Below are 21,633 nucleotides of genomic sequence, written 5' to 3'. Positions count from 1 at the left end.
AGTCCACTCTAAAATGAACAATTTTGTCACACAAAACAATGCCACAGATGTCTCAAGTTTTGAGGGAGAGTGACGCCGGTGGGGAGGGCTGCCGTTTTACGGGCTACAAACCAACTGTGCTATTTTATTAGTCTTTTCGCATTGTTTGTAACTCATTTTGTACATAATGTTGCTGCTACCGTCTCTTATGTCCCGAAAATAGTTTCTGGACATCAGAACAGCGATTACTCACCTCGAACTGGACTAAGATTTTTTCTGTAATGAGTTCGACGCGAAGGACATACTGCTTTGTCAAGACAAGGCCCAAATCCATCATAAGCGTGAAGACAAGACAGAGAAAAGGGGGGAAGAGGGCGGGGTAACTTGTAAGAATTCGCAGATGAGTAGGTAAACCCCCAATACACTCAGTAGTATTGGCCAACGTGCAATCATTGGAAAACAAACTGGACGATCAAGACTATTCTACCAACGGGACATTAAAAACTAATATTTTATGTTTCACCAAGATTTGGCTGAACAATGACACGGATTATTAGGGCTGACCGTCTTCTCCAGGTATCGGCAGGACAAGAGCAGCTACATCTGGTAAGATGAGGGGCGGGGCTGTGTGTCTATTTGTCAATAACTGCTGCTGCGCAAAGTCTAATATTAAAGAAGTCTCGAGGTATTGCTCGCCTGAGGAAGAATACCTCATAAGCTGTAGACCACACTATCTACCAAGAGAGTTCTCATCTATATTATTCGTAGACGTCTATTTACCACCACAAACCGATGCAGACACTAAGACTGCACTCAACGAGCTGTATAAGGCCATAAGCAAACAACAAAATGCTCACCCAGAAGCAGTTGGGGACTTTAATGCAGGCAAACTTAAATCGGTTTTACCTCATTTAAACCAGCATGTGCAACCACCGGGAAAAAAAACTGAAGACCCCCTTTACTCCACACACAGAGACGCATACAGAAACACCAATTTGGCAAATCGGACCATAATTCTATCCTCCTGATTACAAGTAAAAATTTAAAGTAATAAGTACCAGTGACTCACTCAATACGGAAGTGGTCAGATGACACGGATGCTATGCTACAGGTCTGATTTGCTAGCACAGCCTGGAATATGTTCTGGGATTCATCCAATGACATTGAGGAGTATACCACCTCAGTCCCCGGCTTCATCCATAAGTGCATCGACGACGTCATCACCACAGCAACCGTATGTACATTTCCCAACCAGAAGCCATGGACTACAGGCAACATCCGCACCGAGCTAAAGGGAAGAGCTGCAGCTTTCAAGGACCGAGACACTAATCCAGATGCTTATAAAGAAATCCAGCTGTGCCCTCAGACGAACCATCAAACAGGCAAAGCATCAATACAGGACTAAGATTGAATCCTACTACACCAGCTCTGACACTCGTCGGATGTGGCAGGGCTTGAAAACTATTACAGACTACAAAGGGAATACCAGCCGCGAGCTGCCCAGTGACACAAGCCTACCATACAAGCTAAATGCCTTTAATTCTCACTTCGAGGCAAGCAACACAGAAGCATGCTTGAGAGCACCAGCTGTTCCAGACAACTGCGTGATATTGCTCCGTAACCGACGTCAGCAAGACCTTTAAACAGGTCAACATTCACAAAGCCGTGGGTCCAGACGGATTACCAGGGTGTGAACTCAAAGCATGTGCGGACCAACTGGCAAGTGTCTTCACTGACATTTTCAAACTCTCCCTGGCAGAGTCTGCAATACCTACATGTTTCAAACAGACCAACATAGTCCCTGTGCCCAAGAAAGTGAAGGTAACCTGTCTAAATAATTACCAACCCGTATCACTCACGTCGGTAGCCATGAAGTGCTTTGAAAGGCTGGCATGGCTGACATCAACACCATCATGCCAGAAACCCTAGACCCACTCCAATTCGCATACCACCCCAACAGGTCCACAGATGACGCAATCTCAATCGAAATCCACAATGCCCTTTCCCACCTGGACAAAAGGAACACCTATGTGAGAATGCTGTTCATTGACTACAGCTCAGCATTCAACACCAGAGTGCCCTCAAAGTTCATCACTAAGCTAAGGACCCTGGGACTAAACACCACCCTCTGCAACTGGATCCTGGACATCCTGACAGGCCGCCCCCAAGTGGTAAGGGTAGGCAACAACACATCTGCCATGCTGATTCTCAAAACTGGGGCCACTCAGGGGTGCATGCTTAGTTCCCTCCTGTACTCCCTGTTCACCCATGACTACATGGCCAAGCACGACTCCAACACCATCATTAAGTTTGCTGACGACAACGATGAGAGTTTGATCACCGACAACAATGAAACAGCCTATGGGGAGGTGGTCAGAGACTCCGCAGTGTGGTGCCAGGACAACAACCTCTTTCTCAATATGAGCAAGACAAAGGATCTGATTGTAGACTATAGGACAAGGAGGGCCGAACAGGCCAGCATAAACATCGACGGGACTGAAGTGGAGTAGGTTGAGAGTTTCAGGTTCCTTGGTGTCCACATCACCAACCAACTATCATGGTTCAAACTAGGGTTGGACATTTTGGGGAATATTCAGAGGTGGAAACTTTCCGTGGGAATTAACTGGAATATATGGGAATTAACGGAAATATATGCAAATTAAGAAAAATAGCTTTTAAAATGTAGATTTTTTTTGCATTGGATATACTTACAATATCATATGTAGACAGAAACATAAACCTTTTACTTTATCATAAGTAGACATAATTGGAAATGATTAAATCCTTCCAATAGAGAAATACAAATTTGTTCCGAATTGAAATTTAATTAAATGAGTTGACTCTTCACACGGGATGATTTCACTGAACAACAAAAGGGAATATTGAACGATCCCCAAATGATCGATCGCATCTCCCAAAAACGTTTTCATCATACATCTGTAAAATTATAGTTTAGAAACTAAAGCTTTGGTTGTCTTCCTCTCAGGCTTCCATGTCTTCTCCCTGGACCTCCTCAATGTCCACCGCTTGAACATCAGACTCTGAGGCCTCATCTTTACTGTCACTTTCCAAGCTTGTTGAGGATGGCTCGTTGTCAACCCTTGTATTGGTCTGCCTGTTGCGTACTTTGGTGCGTGTGTTCCCAAACAAGGACCAGTTGCGCTCTGAGGCGGCTGATGTTGGTGGGATTTGGAGGATGATGGAGGCAACAGGAGAAAGAGCCTCAGATCCACAAAGTCACTTCCACCAGGCGTGTGATGAGATATGTTGGCACAACTGCCATATTGCATCTCCATCCCAAAGCCCTTGCTTGGAAGTGTACTTCGCCAGACTGCCAAGAACCTTGCCCTCATCCAGGCCAAGGTGGCGAGACACAGTAGTGATGACACCATAGGCCTTGCTAATCTCTGCACCAAAAAGATGCTCTTGCCAGCATACTTGGGGTCCAACATGTACGCTGCGGTGTGTATGGGCTTCAGGTAGAAGTCTTCACGCTTTTTGATGCATTTCAGAACTGCAGTTTCCTCTGCTTAGCGCAACAGTGAAGTGCGCAGGACAGTACGGATTTCTTCTTACATCTGCAAGCAGAGTCTGAACATCAGACAGGATAGCATTGCCTCCCCCCTACCACTATAGGTTTCAGGCTGCTTACCACTCTCTCCCAAAATACATCATCCAGGAGGATCCTCTTGATGGGGCTGTCCATATCGGCAGACTGTGATATGGCCATTACTTGGAGAGACTCCTTCCCCTCCAGGAGCCTGTCAAACATGATGACAACACCACCCAACAGGTGTTGCTGGGCAGCTTCAATGTGGTGCTCTTACTCTTCTCATTTTGCTTGGTGAGGAGGATTGCTGCTATAGCTTGATGACCCTTCACATACCTAACCATTTCCTTGGCTCTCTTGTAGAGTGTATCCTTTGTTTTCAGTGCCATGATATACTTGAGGAGCAGAATCAATGCATGAGCAGCACAGCCAATGGGTGTGATGTGAGGGTAGGAATCCTCCACTTTAGACCAAGCAGCCTTCATGTTTGCAGCAGTGTCTGTCACCAGTGCAAATACCTTTTGTGGTCCAAGGTCATTGATGACTGCCTTCAGCTCATCTGCAATGTAGAGACCGGTGTGTCTGTTGTCCCTTGCGTCTGTGCTCTTTTAGAATACTGGTTGAGGGGTGGAGATGATGTAGTTAATTATTCTTTGCCCACAAACATTTGACCACCCATCAGAGATGATTGCAATACAGTCTGCTTTCTCTATGATTTTCTTGACCTTCACTTGAACTCTGTTGAACTCTGCATCCAGCAAATGAGTAGATAAAGCATGTCTGGTTAGAGGGGTGTATGCTGGGCAAAGAACATTCAGAAATCTCTTCCAATACACATTGCCTGTGAGCATCAGAGGTGAACCAGTTGCATACACAACTTGAGCAAGACATTCATCAGCATTTCTCTGACTACGTTCATCCATTGATTCAAATAAAATTCTGATTCCAGCAGGACCATGAGCTGTTGCTTTCGATAAGGTGTCTTATTCATAATTTTCACCTCAAATAGAAGTAGAGGGACATTTGTCAAAGGTTGCTTGTTGTAAGCGCTGAGGGAACTTTATGCACTTGGCCAAATGATTCTGCATCTTTGTTGCATTCTTCACATATGATTTGGCACAGTATTTGCAAATGTACACAGCTTTTCCTTCTACATTTGCTGCAGTGAAATGTCTCCACACATCAGATAGTGCCTGTGGCATTTTCATGTAAAGATTAAAAGAAACAAAAACAATTCTATGTAGAGATAAATAGTTAAGCAGTTAGATTAAACTCCTTTGTAAGATAAATGTTTTTAGATGAAAATGTATGGAAACAGGTGAATTAACACTCCTCAGTTAGCAGGCTCAAGCGAGCTAAAACCCACATGGTAGCAAAAACTAACTAGCAGAAACTGTTAACAAGTTATAAATGATTTAAACACACTTTGCTGTTGGCTACTATTTACTAGTTAACAAAAATCATGTACGTCCTATAAAATATATTCATCCCACCCAGTATTGTAATCAAAACTTACCATAAACCATGTAGTCCTTGGCTCAGACAGTGTAGTAGTGTGGGCCCAACAGCATCTCATTGGTGTGCAAGATCTTGAGAATCAGCTGTACATGTGATGGAAGAGTGCACTGCACATGTGATGGAAGAGTGCACTGCACATGTGATGGAAGAGTGCACTGCACATGTGATGGAAGAGTGCACTGTGCATGCAGAGGGTTGCAACTCCATTGAATTGGGGATAGCTTATCCAAAATATGCCACAAGACCTGGAATTGCCTTGTGCATCCCACAAAAAAAGGTTTAGATCAGATAGTGCCTGTGGCATTTTCATGTAAAGATTAGAAGAAAAAAAAACTAATATAATTCTATGTACAGATAAATAGTTAAGCAGTTAGATTAAACTCCTTTGTAAGATAAATGTTTTTAAATTAAAAGTTATAAGCTAACTTTTTTTGACGAATTTAAGCAAAATTCCCCAAATTCCAGGTCTTAACTTCCGATGGAAAAATTACGAAATTTACCGGAAAGTTTCAGACCCTTTGTAACCCTAGTCCAAGACAGTTGTGAAGAGGCAAGACAGTCGTGAAGAGGGCACAACATCTTTTTCCCCCCCCACGACACTGAAAAGATTTGGTATGGGTCCACAGATCCTCAAAAAAGTTCTACAGCGGCACCATCGAGAGCATCATGACCAGTTGCATCACCGCCTGGTATGGCAACTGCTCGGCATCTGACCATAAGGCACTAGAGGGTAGTGCATACGGCCCAGTACATCACTGGGGCCAAGCTTCCTGACATCCAAGACCGGTGTACTAGGCAGTGTCAGAGAAAGATCCCAAACATTTTCCAAGACTCCAGTCACCCAAGTCACAGACTGTTCTCTCTGCTGCTCCACGGCAAGCAGTACCAGAGCACCAAGTCTAGGACCAAAAAGCTCCTTAACAGCTTCTACCCCCAAGACATAAGACTGCTGAACAACTAATCAAATGGCCACCTGGACTATTTACATTGACCCCACCTTTGTTTTTCCACTGCTGCTACTCGCTGTTTATTATCTATGCATAGTCACTTTACAAATTACCTCGACTAACCTGTACCCCCGCACATTGACTTGGTACGGTACCCCCTGTATATAGCCACGTTATTGTTATGAAAAGGTATTATTGTGTTACCTTTTGATTGATTCAATAAATGTTTTTACTTTTGTTTATTTAGTAAATATTTAAACTATATTTCTTTAACTGCATTGTTGGTTAAAGGCTTGTAAGTAAGCCGTTTACAGTAAGGTATTCCTGTTGTATTCGGCGCATGTGACAAATACAATTTTATTTTATTTGAATTGGCATGCTGACTGCCGGAATGTCCACCAGAGCCGTTGCCAGAGAAGTGAATATTAATTTCTCCATCATAAGCCTCACATGTCCTCAACTGGCTGGCAGCTTCATTAAATAGTACCCACAATACAGCAGTCTCAACATCAACTGTGAAGAGGTGACTCCGGGATGCTGGCCTTCTAGGCAGAGCTGCAAAGAAAAAGCCATATCGCAGACTGACCAATAACAAGAAAAGATTAAGATGGGCAAAAGAACACAGACACTGGACAGAGTTCCGGAGTCGCCTCTTCACTGTTGACGTTGAGACTGCTGTTTTGTGGGTACTATTTAATGAAGCTGCCAGTTAAGGAATAGTGAGGCGTCTGTTTCTCAAACTAGACACTCTAATGTACTTGTCCTCTTGCTCAGTTGTGCACCGGGGCCTCCCACTCTTTCTATTCTGGTTAGAGCCAGTTTGCGCTGTTCTGTGAAGGGAGTAGTACACAGGGATTGTACGAGATCTTCAGTTTCTTGGCAATTTCTTGCATGGAATAGCCTTCATTTCTTAGAACAAGAATAGACTGACGAGTTTCAGAAGAAAGTACTTTGTTTCTTGCCATTTTGAGCCTGTAAACGAACCCACAAATGCTGATGCTCCAGATACTCAGCAAGTCTAAAGAAGGCCAGTTGTATTGCTTCTTTAGCCTGTTGGGGGTAGGGGGTAGGTGGCAGTATTTACACGGCCGGATAAAAAACGTACCCGATTTAATCTGGTTATTACTACTGCCCAGAAACTAGAATATGCATATAAGAACTCATATGGCAGGCAAAAACCTGAGAAGATTCTGTACAGGAAGTGCCCTCTCTGACCATTCCTTGAGCTTCTTGACTCTGTTTATTGAAGACTGAGGATCTTTGCTGTAACGTGACACTTCCTACGGCTCCCATAGGCTCTCAGAAGGCGGGAAAAAGCTGAATGATGTAATTCCAGCCACTGGCTGAAAAACATTAGCGCTTTTGGCAAGTGCTCTATCAGAGGACAATGGGCTGAGGCGCGTGCACGAGTCGACCCCATGTTTTTATTTTCTCTCTCTTTGTACTAAAACACGATTTCCCGGTCGGAATGTTATCGCTTTTTTACGAGAAAAATGGCATAAAAATTGATTTTAAACAGCTGTTGACATGCTTCGAAGTACGGTAATGGAATATTTAGAATTTTTTTGTCACGAAACGCGTCGGGCGCGTCACCCTTCTTTACCCTTTCGGTTAGTGTCTTGAACGCACGAACAAAACGCCGCTATTTGGATATAACTATGGATTATTTTGAACCAAACCAACATTTGTTATTGAAGTAGAAGTCCTGGGAGTGCATTCTGACGAAGAACAGCAAAGGTAATAACATTTTTCTTATAGTAAATCTGACTTTGGTGAGGGCTAAACTTGGTGGGTGTCTAAATAGCTAGCCCTGTGATGCCGGGCTATCTACTTAGAATATTGCAAAATGTGCTTTCACCGAAGAGCTATTTTAAAATCGGACATAGCGAGTGTATAGAGGAGTTCTGTATCTATAATTCTTAAAATAATTGTTATGTTTTTTGTGAACGTTTATCGTGAGTAATTTAGTAAATTCACCGGAAGTTTGCGGGGGGTATGCTAGTTCTGAACGTCACATGCTAATGTAAAAAGCTGGTTTTTGATATAAATATGAACTTGATTGAACAAAACATGCATGTATTGTATAACATAATGTCCTAGGGTTGTCATCTGATGAAGATCATCAAAGGTTAGTGCTGCATTTAGCTGTGGTTTGGGTTTATGTGACATTATATGCTAGCTTGAAAAATGGGTGTCTGATTATTTCTGGCTGGGTACTCTGCTGACATAATCTAATGTTTTGCTTTCGTTGTAAAGCCTTTTTGAAATCGGACAGTGTGGTTAGATTAACGAGAGTCTTGTCTTTAAAATGGTGTAAAATAGTCATATGTTTGAGAAATTGAAGTAATAGCATTTCTAAGGTATTTGAATAACGCGCCACGGGATTCAACTGGCTGTTGAGTAGGTGGGACGATTTCGTCCCGCCGACCCTAGAGAGGTTAAATCAGCACAACAGTTTTCAGCTGTGCTGACATAATTGCGAAAGTGTTTTCTAATGATCAATTAGCCTTTTTAAAATGGTTAAAAAAATAGAATTTCAAAAAAGCAGTTTCCAGCTACAACAGTAATTTACAACATTAATAATGTGTACACTGTACTTCTGATCAATTTGATGTTATTTTAAATGAACAAAAAAAATGTACTTTTCTTTATAAAACAAGGAAATTGCTAAGTGACCCCAAACTTTTTAACTGTAGTGTAAAAAATTACGGGGGGGTCGTCGCCCAGGGAGCCATACAAGCTGAAACCGCCACTGAGCCTAACACATTAATATATAACGAGTGGGACATACTTATAATGCACATAGCTAGTAGAATGGCGACTGGTAGAACTACTGAATTTTGTCCAAATTTCTGTGTTCTGCCCCTCTCGCTCACTCCCCATATCTCGCTCTCCCCCACGCCGGCCACCAGCTGCATGTGATACGATACACAGCAAACAGCCAATCTGCTTAATTTAAGTGATAAAGAAAACAAAAAAGGCCCCTGTGCACACATACAGAGTGGTCCCTGTCAGACAGTCATAGCAGTGTCTGGATGATCGGGTTTAGGCTGAGCCTGTTTAAGTGAGTTCTCCACCCATGCTTTTGTTAGTAGGCTGAGACTAATTAAATAAGCTTCTTTTGTCATCTCAAACTAGCTGGGAGAGCTCCACAGGGTCATGTCCTAACTCAGTAAAGGGTTGAGGGGTGGCAGGAAGGGGTCCTAAAAATATATTTTTTTAAAGGGTTAAAATGAGAGGCATTGAAAGAAAGTGTTCATGCTCGGCAGGACCCTGGGCAAGCTAACAGGCTACAGTGCTAATCCAGTTAGTGGCTGAGCCCCATCCCAGAGCACTGCGGTTGGTTAGCGAGGAGCTCTGATCCAGAACGCCAAGGGTTAGGGAGGATGTGGTGAGAGAGATGGGGGGGAGGGGGGTCAGGGGGTGGCAGCTGGGTGGTTGGGTGAGTGACTGGCAGGTGGTGAATGGTGTGGTAGGGGGTGGCTAAAAGAGGATGGGGGGTCAGAGGGGTTGGCACTCTGCTCTGGGTCATGGAACATCTGATGGATGGTGGGAGAGGAGGAGAGACAAAGAAAGGGGGAGTAGGAAGAGAGAAAAGGAGGACAGTAGTAGGAGAGAGAAAGGGGTGTGAGGAAAGAATAAACAATATCATAACGATATCTAAACGATTTAAGCGCCATCGATAAGACACAGTACTGTGCTGCCGTCTTCATCGACCTGACCAAAGGCTTTCGACTCTGTCAAGCACCGCATTCTTATCGGCAGACTCAATAGCCTTGGCTTCTCAAATGACTGCCTCGCCTGGTTCACCAACTACTTCTCAGATGGAGTTCAGTGTGTCAAATCGGAGGGCCTGTTGTCCGGACCTCTGGCAGTCTCTATGGGGGTGCCACAGGGTTCAATTCTCGGGCCGACTCTCTTCTCTGTATACATCAATGATGTCGCTCTTGCTGCTGGTGATTCTCTGATCCACCTCTACGCAGACGACGGCATTCTGTATACATCTGGCCCTTCTTTGGACACTGTGCTAACAAACTTTCAAACGAGCTTCAATGCCATTCAACACTCCTCCCGTGGCCTCCAACTGCTTTTAAATGCTAGTAAAACTACGTGCATGCTCTTCAACCGATTGCTGCCCGTCTAGCATCACTACTCTGGACGGTTCTGACTTAGAATATGTGGACAACTACAAATACCTAGGCGTCTGGTTAGACTGCAAACTCTCCTTCCAGACTCACATCACGCATCTCGAATCCAAAATTAAATCTAGAATCAGCTTTCTATTTCGCAACAAAGCCTCCTTCACTCATGCTGCCAAACATACCCTCGTAAAACTGACTATCCTACCGATCCTTGACTTCGGCGATGTAATTTACAAAATAACCTCCAACTCTCTACTCAGCAAACTGGATGTAGTCTATCACAGTGCCATCCGTTTTGTCACCAAAGCCCCATATACTACCCAGCACAGCGACCTGTACGCTCTCGTTGGCTGGCCCTCACTACATATTCGTCGCCAAACCCACTGGCTCCAGGTCATCTATAAGTCTATGCTAGGTAAAGCCCTGCCTTATGTCAGCTCACTGGTCACCATAGCAACACCCACCCGTAGCACGCTCTCCAGCAGGTATATTTCACTGGTCATCCCCATAGCCAACACTTCCTTTGGCCGCCTTTCCTTCCAGTTCTCTGCTGCCAATGACTGGAACGAATTGCAAAAATCACTGAAGCTGGAGTCTTATATCTCCCTTTCTAACTTTAAGCATCAGCTGTCTGAGCAGCTTACCGATCACTGTACCTGTACACAGCCAATCTGTAAATAGCACACCCAACTACCTCACCCCCATATTATTACTTACCCTCTTGCTCTTTTGCACCCCAGTATCTCTACTTGCACATCATCATCTGCACATCTATCACTCCGGTGTTAATGCTAAATTGTAATTTGCCTCTATGGCCTATTTATTGCCTACCTCCCTACTCGTCTACATTTGCACACACTGTACATAGATTTTTTTGTATTGTATTATTGACTGTACGTTTGTTTATGTGCAACTCTGTGCTGTTCGATTTTATCGCACTGCTTTGCTTTATCTTGGCCAGGTCGCAGTTGTAAATGAGAATTTGTTCTCAACTGGCCTACCTAGTTAAATAAAGGTGAAATAAAAAAAAAAAATGAAAATGAGGAGAAGGATAAGAGAGAAATAAAGGGGGAGTGAGGAAAGAAGAAAATGAGGCGAGAAATGGAAGAGAAAGAAAGGGGAAGTAGGGAAGAAGAAAATTAGGAGGAAGAAGGGGATTTGGGAAAAGTGTGAGAGCCGGAGGTTAAGTTTTTTCTGTAACGGTACACCTTGGCCTAGATGTTTACATTAAAGGACATGACTTACCCAAAGAATGCCAGAGCCGCACTTAAATCCTCTTTCACAGGCAGTGAATTAAAAGCTGAGCTTCTCTTTACATAGAAGTTCTAAATTATGTGAGGTTGTTAAATGAACATGCACGCAAGTATGCATAGTCATGCAACCACTCACCTAAAACTGCACACGTATACTAACACACTCTCACACGCACGCCATCTCACACGCACGCCACACACCCACACAGAGCCCCAATGTTTTTCCCCATCTAGTGAGTGTGTGTGTGTGTGTGTGCCTGCGTTCAGCCTGGCCTTGGCAGGCAGCTAAAGTGAAACCCACCTGAGGAGCATGGGTAGCCCTGAGGAGCACCGCAGAGGGGAGACCTGGGAAACGTAGTGTTTGTTTAACCCTGGAGAGCCTCCTAAAAAGGGCTCAGCTGTCTAGGAGGGCCCCAAGCTGGGATATACAGGGAGAGCTTCTGGCTCAACAGCCATACCTTGCTGTCGGATACTCATATTTCTCACACAGCCAGTGAAACACCATTTGACATCCTAAATAAGTAGGCCGCTGGGGTATTCAAAATGTATAATATGTGAAATGTAGTATGCTATAAATGCCAAAATGTTACACTCATTTAGTCTTTTCATTTAGTACGAATTAGTTGCATGCTATGGAGGAAGGGAATCAACAAAAGATGACATTCTCAGTGTGTGTGAGCCTACAATGTTGATATTTACTGCATACATTTTCACCAAACAATAGTATGTAGTTTGATTAGCGCAGATTACGTAGTTTTAGTAAGTAAAAGTAAGACAAATTTCGGACACGGCCATGGTGTTTCCTCGTTCAATAGGCTAGGGCCGGGCAACACTACTAACTAATACAAGGAACACGTAAAACCAGGGGGCCAACTTTGGTTTTAGAGGTGGGGGGGACATAATTCATTCATTCATTCATTCATTTATAAATGAATATATATATATATATACACATACACATTTTTATCCAATCGGATAAACAAACCAAACAGCCTACCCGACCGCTCGGAGGCGTCCGCATGCTCCTAAAGCACACTGTTGCCTCATTTTGTATCACATTCCAATGATAAAACTGGGAGGGGACAAAAATGCAATTTCAGAATGTGGGGGGGACGCCCCCCCATCCCCAGTGAAAGTTGCACTCCTGCGTAAAACTATATAAATATTTTAAAAAATGTCATTACTAATGTTATCCCCCAACGGTGTTACCATCCTATACCAATAGTTGAAGTGGACAGAAATACTCTATGTGCCAGTACACAATTTGACTGCAGTTAGTCTTTATATTTAGGTGCCGGTACTCAACATATTTTTAAAGTGAATATTCCATAAGAGGTGCCGGTACTCAAGCAGTTGAACATTTGAGTTGTGTACTGGCCCAATTCAAGCATTGTCCCACACCGACATGTAACACCAAATCATGGGTGTTACTTTACTGTTCATGCCATAGCCCTGAACATTAAAATCAGTTAGTGGCGCTCTACTGTGGTACGTACTGGCTTTGAGGGTGGAGGCATTAACCTCTATCCCTCCTCCTCTGGTTGGCTGAAAGTAGGAGGGCTGGTGATCGTAGGGGTCAGGATCGGGGTAAGGGCTGGGGCTAGAGCGGCCCGTGGAGCCCCCCTCGCTGTCCGCTGGGCTCGCTGTCACCCTCCTCTGGAACTCCTGTGCTTCGAACACTGCCACCAGCTGAAATACAAGCACAGACGTACAACAGGACTGGAATCATACAGGATTAGAAACAATAGGGTGTTAAGGTAGCTTAGCGGTTTGAGCGCTGGGCCAGTAACTGAAAGGTCGCTGGTTCGAATACCTAAGCCAACAAGGTAAAAACCAATTCTGTTGATGTTCCCTTGAGTAAGGCACTTCATCTTAATTTGCTCCAGGGGTGCCATACTACTATGGCTGACCCTGTAAAACAACACATTTCACTGCACCTATCCGTTGTATGTGACAATAAAACATGCATTTTCTTTATTTAAATACAACATAATTATCAATAGAATCATTCTGTAATAGTGTCATACTGTACACCAACCAGACACAGAGTCAAATGGCCTATTTCCAAATGGGTGGCAAGTCAAACCTGAGTGGTTGGGTGTCAGAATGTGTGAAAGTGTTCAGACCATCAACAAAGAGTGGTTATCAACAGACAGAGGGGCAATCTAGCCTCGTTACACCCTTTTATGGATGTAATGGTGTGACAATAGTAAATGCTCATGTTCATGCTTTTTGCACGTACTACTGCAATTCATCTCTGTGGGAAGCGAACTGGTGGGAAATGCACTTAACATTAGCATAAGCCTGACAGATACACACACACACGTACGCATCCGCAAACGCACAAAACAGACTTATCTACCAAACAGTAGGGAGAGGGCTGCGCATTCTCTAGGCCAGGAGGAGTGTGTGGTGCTTCACAAATACCATCAATCAACAGTGTGAGGGATGGCAAGAGAGAGAGAGAGAGAGAGAGAGAGAGAGAGAGAGATATTGAGAAAGAGAAGGTGTGTGTGTGTGTGTGTGTGTGTGTGTGTGAATGCCAGCTAAACCCTACATGTGATTTATCGGGATCAAAACAGCTCTATCGCTTTCTGTCAACCCAAGTCGGTGTATGAGGTCATACCAACAAGAGGAGCATACGAATGTGATCTGTGTATTCCAGATCATAATAATACATAGAAGTTAGGACTAATTTGTCTTATCCTAGCAGCAAAACACATTCCATGAGGCCAGTTCAGTAAACCCAGTTAGCCATACGAATCAGAAACATACATATGCACAGTGTGTGTCTGTGTTCCCATGTGTTAATTGCTATTGGTTAACTGTGTTTACTAAACACACACACACACACACACACCACAGAAACCCAGTCCAGCAGTGGTAGGATTTGAGCTGTGTACACGTCGGAATAAATAGTCAAATGAAATCTGACAGGAGAATCAGAACCTGTCAAACACAATGACACAGTTGCCTCCACGAGCTGGATGGAGACAGGGATGGAGGCGCGAGAGCGAGAGAGAGACAGGGATGGAGAACAGAGAGAGAGAGAGAAACAGACAGAGACAGAGAGAGAGAATAGAGGGTAATGGTCCTCCGACACGCTGCCGTGAATGTGACTTTTGACAAATTAGCACTTTGTTGGCGTGACGCTCTCATTAAACAGTGCTAGCACAGGAAATGACCACCTAATGAAAGAGAGAATGATAATCAGAACAGGGGGAAGAAGAAAACAACAAAGACAGAGGAAGAATAGTGAGACACAAATGCAAGAAAGAGAGAGCCACAGATTCATAGGAGGGAGGTGTGTGTGTGCGCGCACGCAAGAGAGCTACAGGGAGTGAGTGAGAGAAAATGAGTGAGAAAGAGGAAGAGAAACGCAGAGAAAGAGTTTTTCTGAATCATCTGCACCCATAACTGGGGGGTGGGGAAACAATAAGCAATAACACTGGTGGGTAGAAATAAATCATGAATGTCACGCTTCTCACTCTCCCTTTCTGCCATGATTCAATATCCTGACACCTCCACGCCCCAAACCAGAGGAAATTGGCCACATCAGAGCATCAGCCGGAGGGAGGCAGGGTGGGGTCAGAAAAAAAGCATATCCACTATGTGATTGATTGATGCCTCTTCGTCTTTCCCCCCTCTTCCCTGGTCTTTTCCTATTCTCTACCTCTTTCTAAATCAGATGACTGTCCCTTACAGAGGATGAGAGAGTTGACTAATGTGGATGTGATGAGGAGAGAGTTATAGAAACCCCAGTGTCACAAACAGATCAAAAAGAAGCACCTGTAGAGAGCAAGAGCCATCTCTACTCCTTGATACACACATCCTCAGTGTCCCCATAGTCACGGTGACACACACACAGCTCTCCTCAATTAGTCTAGCCTCTGGGCACTAGTACCAAGGAAAGTCTAGAGTAGCATGTAAATTGGTAGTAAAGGGTTATACAGGTTGTCAAGCAAATAGCCATAGGAACAGTAGGTAGTGGTCTTCAACATAGTCACAACCTCTTTATACTCTGTCAGGAAAATTCTGGAGCCTTTCTCTGTGTGTGTGTGTGTGTGTGTGTGTGTGTGTGTGTGTGTGTATGCAAGCTTACTGTTTATCTAACCCTAATCTCAGCTGATGAGCCAAACGTGCAGGCAGTCAGCGCGAAGGGGGGCTGAAGTGGGATAAAGAGGGCTCATGTTTGCCAAAGGGTGCTAACAAATCCGGAAAGCTGCTAAGGGCTGATAACACGCACACTGAAGAGCGCTGTCAGGTAGGCTTGGGCGGTATCCAGATTTTCATACTGTTCTTCTGCCATCCCGGGATTTATGGTATTACCGGCATAGCACACAAGGGGGTGCTAAAAATGCAAAAAAAGCCCACAGGGCGTCTATTAAAAGAATGCTAACAAAATAAGTAGTAGCGAATATTCATGGGCGCTTTTAACAAAATGCTAACGAGTGCACTAATTGCAAATACTGGCAAATACAGCTCATAAAGTTAAACAAGTACAGTTGAAGTCGGAAGTTTACATACACTTTAGCCAAATACATTTAAACTCAGTTTTTCACAATTCCTGACATTTAATCCTAGTAAAAATTCCCTGTCTTAGGTCAGTTAGGATCACCACTTTATTTCAAGAATGTGAAATGTCAGAATAATAGTAGAGAGAGAATGATTTATTTCAGATTTTATTTCTGTCATCACATTCCCAGTGGGTCAGAAGTTTACATACACTCAATTAGTATTTGGCAGCATTGCCTTTAAATTGTTTAACTTGGGTCAAACATTTCGGGTAGCCTTCCACAAGCTTCCCACAATAAGTTGGGTGAATTTTGGCCCATTCCTCCTGACAGAGCTGGTGTAACTGAGTCAGGTTTGTAGGCCTCCTTGCTTGCACACGCTTTTTCAGTTCTGCCCACTAATTTTCTATAGGATTGATGTCAGGGCTTTGTGATGGCCACTCCAATACCTTGACTTTGTTGTCCTTAAGCCATTTTGCCACATCTTTGGAAGTATGCTTGGGGACATTGTCCATTTGGAAAGACCCATTTGCGACCAAGCTTAAACTTCCTGACTGATGTGTTGAGATGTTGCTTCAATATATCCACATCATTTTCCTCCTCATGATGCCATCTATTTTGTGAAGTGCACCAGTCCTTCCTGCAGCAAAGTACCCCCACAACATGATGCTGCCACTCCCGTGCTTCACGGTTGGGATGGTGTTCTTCGGCTAGCAAGTCTCCCCCTTTTTCCTCCAAACATAACGATGGTCATTATGGCCAAACAGTTATATTTTTGTTTCATCCGACCAGAGGACATTTCTCCAAAACATACGATCTTTGTCCCCATGTGCAGTTGCAAACCGTAGTCTGGCTTTTTTATGGTGGTTTTGGAGCAGTGGCTTCTTCCTTGCTGAGCGGCCTTTCAGGTTATGTCGATATAGGACTTGTTTTACTGTGGATATAGATACATTTGTACCGGTTTCCTCCAGCACCTTCACAGGTCCTTTGCGGTTGTTCTGGGATTGATTTGCACTTTTCACACCAAAGTACGTTCATCTCTAGGAGACAGAACGCGTCTCCTTCCTGAGCGGTATGACGGCTGCGTGGTCCCATGGTGTTTATACTTGCGTACTATTGTTTGTACAGATGAACGTGGTACCTTCAGGCGTTTGGAAATTGCTCCCAAGAATGAACCAGACTTGTGGAGGTCTACATTTTTTTCTGAGGTCTTGGCTGATTTCTTTTGATTTTCCCATGATGTCAAGCAAAGAGGCACTGAGTTTGAAGGTAGGCCATGAAATACATCCACAGGTACACCTCCAATTGACTCAAATGAATGTCAATTAGCATATCAGAAGCTTCTACAGCCATGACATCATTTTCTGGAATTTTCCAAGCTGTTTAAAGGCACAGTCAACTTAGTGTATGCAAACTTCTGACCCACTGGAATTGTGATACATTGAATTATAAGTGAAATAATCTGTCAGTAAACAATTGTTGGAAAAATGACTTGTGTCATGCACACAGTTGATGTCCTAACCGACTTGCCAAAACTATAGTTTGTTAACAAGAAATTTGTGGAGTGGTTGAAAAACGAGTTTTAAATGATTCCAACCTAAGTGTATGTAAACTTTCGACTTCAACTGTAGCTCATCCAGAACTCTTTGACTTCTCAAACACAGCAGAAAGCTAACACCCCATCTCCTTATTAATTCAGCCACTTACTCAGCCAACTAACAAAAACACAGCTGGTTGAGCGTAGCACATCTTAGACAGAAGATATCTGATGGCAAACATTTAGTAGTGAATTGCATACAAGGGTAACTTCATCACCTCATGTGCGACGCACAACAGAGAGAGACTCAGTGATAGATACAGAACGCTGTGGACTCACCCGCTCCCACGTTCTCCCATTGTGCTCTTTACAACCAACACTTGACTGCCTGCTGTTCTGGGGAACTATGGTAAGCTTCATAATGAAAAATAATGTGACAAGCAAAATGAAGAACGCTGTCTGCTTTATCTCCTAACGTATTGGACAAGTTGACTGCAGGTATTTACTTAAAAAGTTGCTACAAATATTCAAATGTATTCAACAATTTTAACAAAATAGTTTCAACGGTATAAGTAAACACCATTCCGTGTGCATTTCCAAATACCCCTGTATACGGTATACCGCTCAACCCTACTGACAGGTGATACGGAGTGCCAACGCATACCATGCCATCTCAACCTAACTTGATGATATAATTACCTGAATCAGTGGGGTCCTAATTGGCCTGATGGGTGGATGGGGAAACTGTCTCACAATCCCGATTCTCCACTCTTTACCCAAAGTGTGGACAGGCACACCTCCCATCATCTATTTAAAACCATTGGATTGGTGTTTCATTAGCTGGAATGAGTTTCCACCATTGTTAAATTCATGACGGGAAGTGTGGAAGTGCACACTTTAGGACAGGTATCATCAACTAGATTCAGCTGCGGGATGATTTTTTCTTAATTACAAATCATTTGTAGACTGCAAATTGATCACAAGAAGCCCAAACAGATATTTGACTAAAACATAATAATTTCAAACCTTGCTTACATTTGTATACGATCACATACACCGAGTGTAAAAAACATTAGGAACAACTGCTCTTTCCATGACAGACTGACAAGTTGAATCCAGGTAAAAGCTATGATCCCTTATTGATGTCACCTGTAGATGAAGAGGAGGAAACAGATTAAAGGATTTTTAAACCTTGAGAAAATTGAGACCCGGAATGTGGCTGAATCGAGGCTGTTCTGAGGGACAAAGGGGGTGCAACTCAATATTAGGAAGGTGTTCCGAATGTTTTGTAAATTCAGTATTCGTATTTATTAAGGATGGAAGCAGCTACCCTTCCAAGGGTCCAGCAACATATGACAGTTAGATACAGCTAAAAATACTACATGACATTACATTTCATAACACCTTACCCAACACATTCAGTGTTCCCACATGCCACCACATATTTACAATACACCATCCATGTGCACGTGTGTGTAGATTGCGCTTCTTATCATGTGTATGTGTGTCTGTGCCTGTGTGTCTCTTCACAGTCCCCACTGTATTTTTATCCGTTGTGTTCTATCAGATTCTACTGCTCGCATCAGTTACCTGATGTGGAATAGAGTTCCTTGTAGTCATGGCTCTATGTAGTACTGTGCACCTCCCATAGGCTGTTCTTGACTTGGTGATTGTGAAGAGACCTTTGGTGGCTGTTTTTGTGGGGTATGCATGGGTGTCCGAGCTGTGTGCTGGTAGTTTAAACAGACGGCGCATTCAGCACGTCAACAATTCTTACAAAAACAAGTAATGAAGTCACTCTCTCCTCCACTTTTAGCCATGAGAGATTTACATGCATATTATTAATGTTAGCTCTCTGTGTACATTTAAGGGCCAGCCGTAATGCCCTGTTCTGAGCCAATTGTCATTTTCTGAGGTCCCTCTTCGTGGCACCTGACCACACGACTGAACAGTAGTCCAGATGCGACAAATCTACAACCTGCAGGACTTGCGTTGTTGTTAGTGTTGTTTAGAAGGCAGAGCAGTGCTTTATCATAGACAGACTTCTCCCCATCTTAGCTACTGTTGTATCAACATGTTTTGAACATGCCAGCTTACGATTCAGGGTTACGCCAAGCAGTTTAGTCACCTCAACCTGGTCAATAATGGCTTAGTGAATGATTTTTCCCTAATATAATGCTTTTAGCTTTTGAAATATTTAGGACCAACTTATTCCTTGCCACCCATTCTGAAACTAACTGCAGCTCTTTGTTAAGTGTTGCAAGGATTTCCCTCGCTGTAGTAGCTGACGCATATAGTGTTGAGTCATCCGCATACATAGACACACTGGCTTTATTTATAGTCATATAAAGACCATCAATGAATCACCACACTAGGTGTGGAAACGGAGGGCTCTCTCTCTCTACAACACGTGACTAGACTCTGAGGGTGTAAGCACACACACAAAGATGTTTGCACACAACAGCTACTACGATCATCATATGCTTTAAACCAACAAGTCCGCACGTTTGTGGGACACTGAAGTGGGGGGGGGAGGGTAAAAAAAAAATGATACGTTTAAGTTTAGGAATTAAGTTAGGCAGACTTTGCTATACATGACGTTAGAGCTCAGGGTCTCCGCTTCACAGCTCTGTATGGGTTATGACTGACAGTCGTTAGAAACTTGAGCACCGCAAGTTGCCTCCATCCCTCCCTCTAATTGGGAAACTTTTGAAAAATGTTTTCCTGAGTAAGGGAAATGCTGTAAATTAAGAGGACTCGAAAGATGAGACGTTGAGGATTATAATAAATATCACGTTGATGTCATACAAGCAAGCCAAACACCTGAGTCCAAATATACAGTGCCGATGTTTATGATCACTATATTGGATTTAGTTACAAGATGACATGGCGTCGTACCCTGGGTTGTCCTGAACAGAATGAGCCTAAGACAATTTGTCACGGACCACGCATCTGAATGCACGCATGACACCAAAATTGACACCAAAATTCCGATCTTCTCTGAATTGCCTTGAGAAAGCCTAACACTTTTTTTTAGGGGATAGATCAGCTTTAATAGGGCAGATAGAGTGTGGCTTCCATCAATGTAATTGTCTGCATCATTGCCAATCCCCAATATATATTTTTTTGTAAATATATTTTGATTTATTAGCTAGTCATGTTTGCAATAGAACAAGCTTTCCCAATGGATGCCCACCTGACCCAGATTGCGATTTATAATGGAAGGTCTTAGTATTGCGTAAAAAGTAATTGTGTGATGGCGGGGATGCAGGGCTATGTTCCAAACACAACTGCAAGTGTGCTTGCTCTAGTTCCTCAACAACACAGCTAGGAGAGCTAAAATAAAATGTTAAAACATTTTTTTGTTGGACTCTTCTTCGAGTCATAAAAGTGCATTGAAATTACTTAGGAACTGTGCACATTGTGTGGAAACTTGGGACATCAGCTTGATCTCTAACTCAAACCTATGTCATTTTTTTTGTCTTATGTTGCACCTATCCCACATTTTCAAAGAATATTCTTATGTTACTGAACGTATCCATAGTATTTTCAGATTTTGTTAACAAATGCGCAGAAAATTACAGTTAATGTAAAATGCACATAAAATCAAAAGTGTAGTCTAATAATTTTCCGATAATCTCCAAATTGTTCCCTTTTGATTACTTCCATGGTTATGCATATACTTTCCATATTTCTTCTTTAAGAAACATCTCAATTTAGCCCTAGCCCTATATAGGACCATTCCCATGAGTGTAAAGGGTTAAGGTTTGGGATAGGGTTAAAACCCAAAAAAATGTAACGAGTGCCTAGCACTGGGATTGAACGAGCAACCCTACATATGCATTGCTTGATGTTTGGGGTTTTAAGCTGGGTTTCTGTACAGCACTTTGTGACATAGGCTGATGTAAAAGGGGCTTTATAAATACATTTGATTGATTGATTGATTGATTGATTGAAGCCAGCTCTCGTGGCTTACACCCATCCTCCATCCACAACACCCTAGCAAGCCTACTTGGTAGGCTCACCTTTGCCACTAGTGGCCGGTTTTGAATTAATCTCCTGATGTCCTGGGGACTTGGACAAATGTTGAATAATCACCTTGGATCTTGAGTGACCTGGCAGCCCCAAACAACCAGGGGCCATAGCTAAAAGTTTACATCTGAATCAAACAACTCAGAAAGAATAATAAACAG

The 21,633-nt window shown here is 43.2% G+C and overlaps 1 protein-coding gene across 1 annotated transcript in view; it reads right to left on the bottom strand.

Moving 5' to 3' along the window:
* The window catches only part of LOC106574327 (partitioning defective 3 homolog B), a 241,797-nt gene that overhangs the window by 145,689 nt on the left and 74,475 nt on the right, over nucleotides 1-21,633 (bottom strand). Inside the window, exon 4 of the mRNA XM_045696696.1 lies at nucleotides 12,886-13,078. Coding sequence (XP_045552652.1) covers nucleotides 12,886-13,078 — 193 coding nt within the window. The remainder of the gene's footprint in view (nucleotides 1-12,885; nucleotides 13,079-21,633) is intronic.

This window comes from Salmo salar, chromosome ssa16, assembly GCF_905237065.1.
Source record: "Salmo salar chromosome ssa16, Ssal_v3.1, whole genome shotgun sequence".
NCBI classification, from domain to species: Eukaryota; Metazoa; Chordata; class Actinopteri; order Salmoniformes; family Salmonidae; genus Salmo; species Salmo salar.
This window is presented reverse-complemented; position numbering and strand designations above follow the sequence as displayed.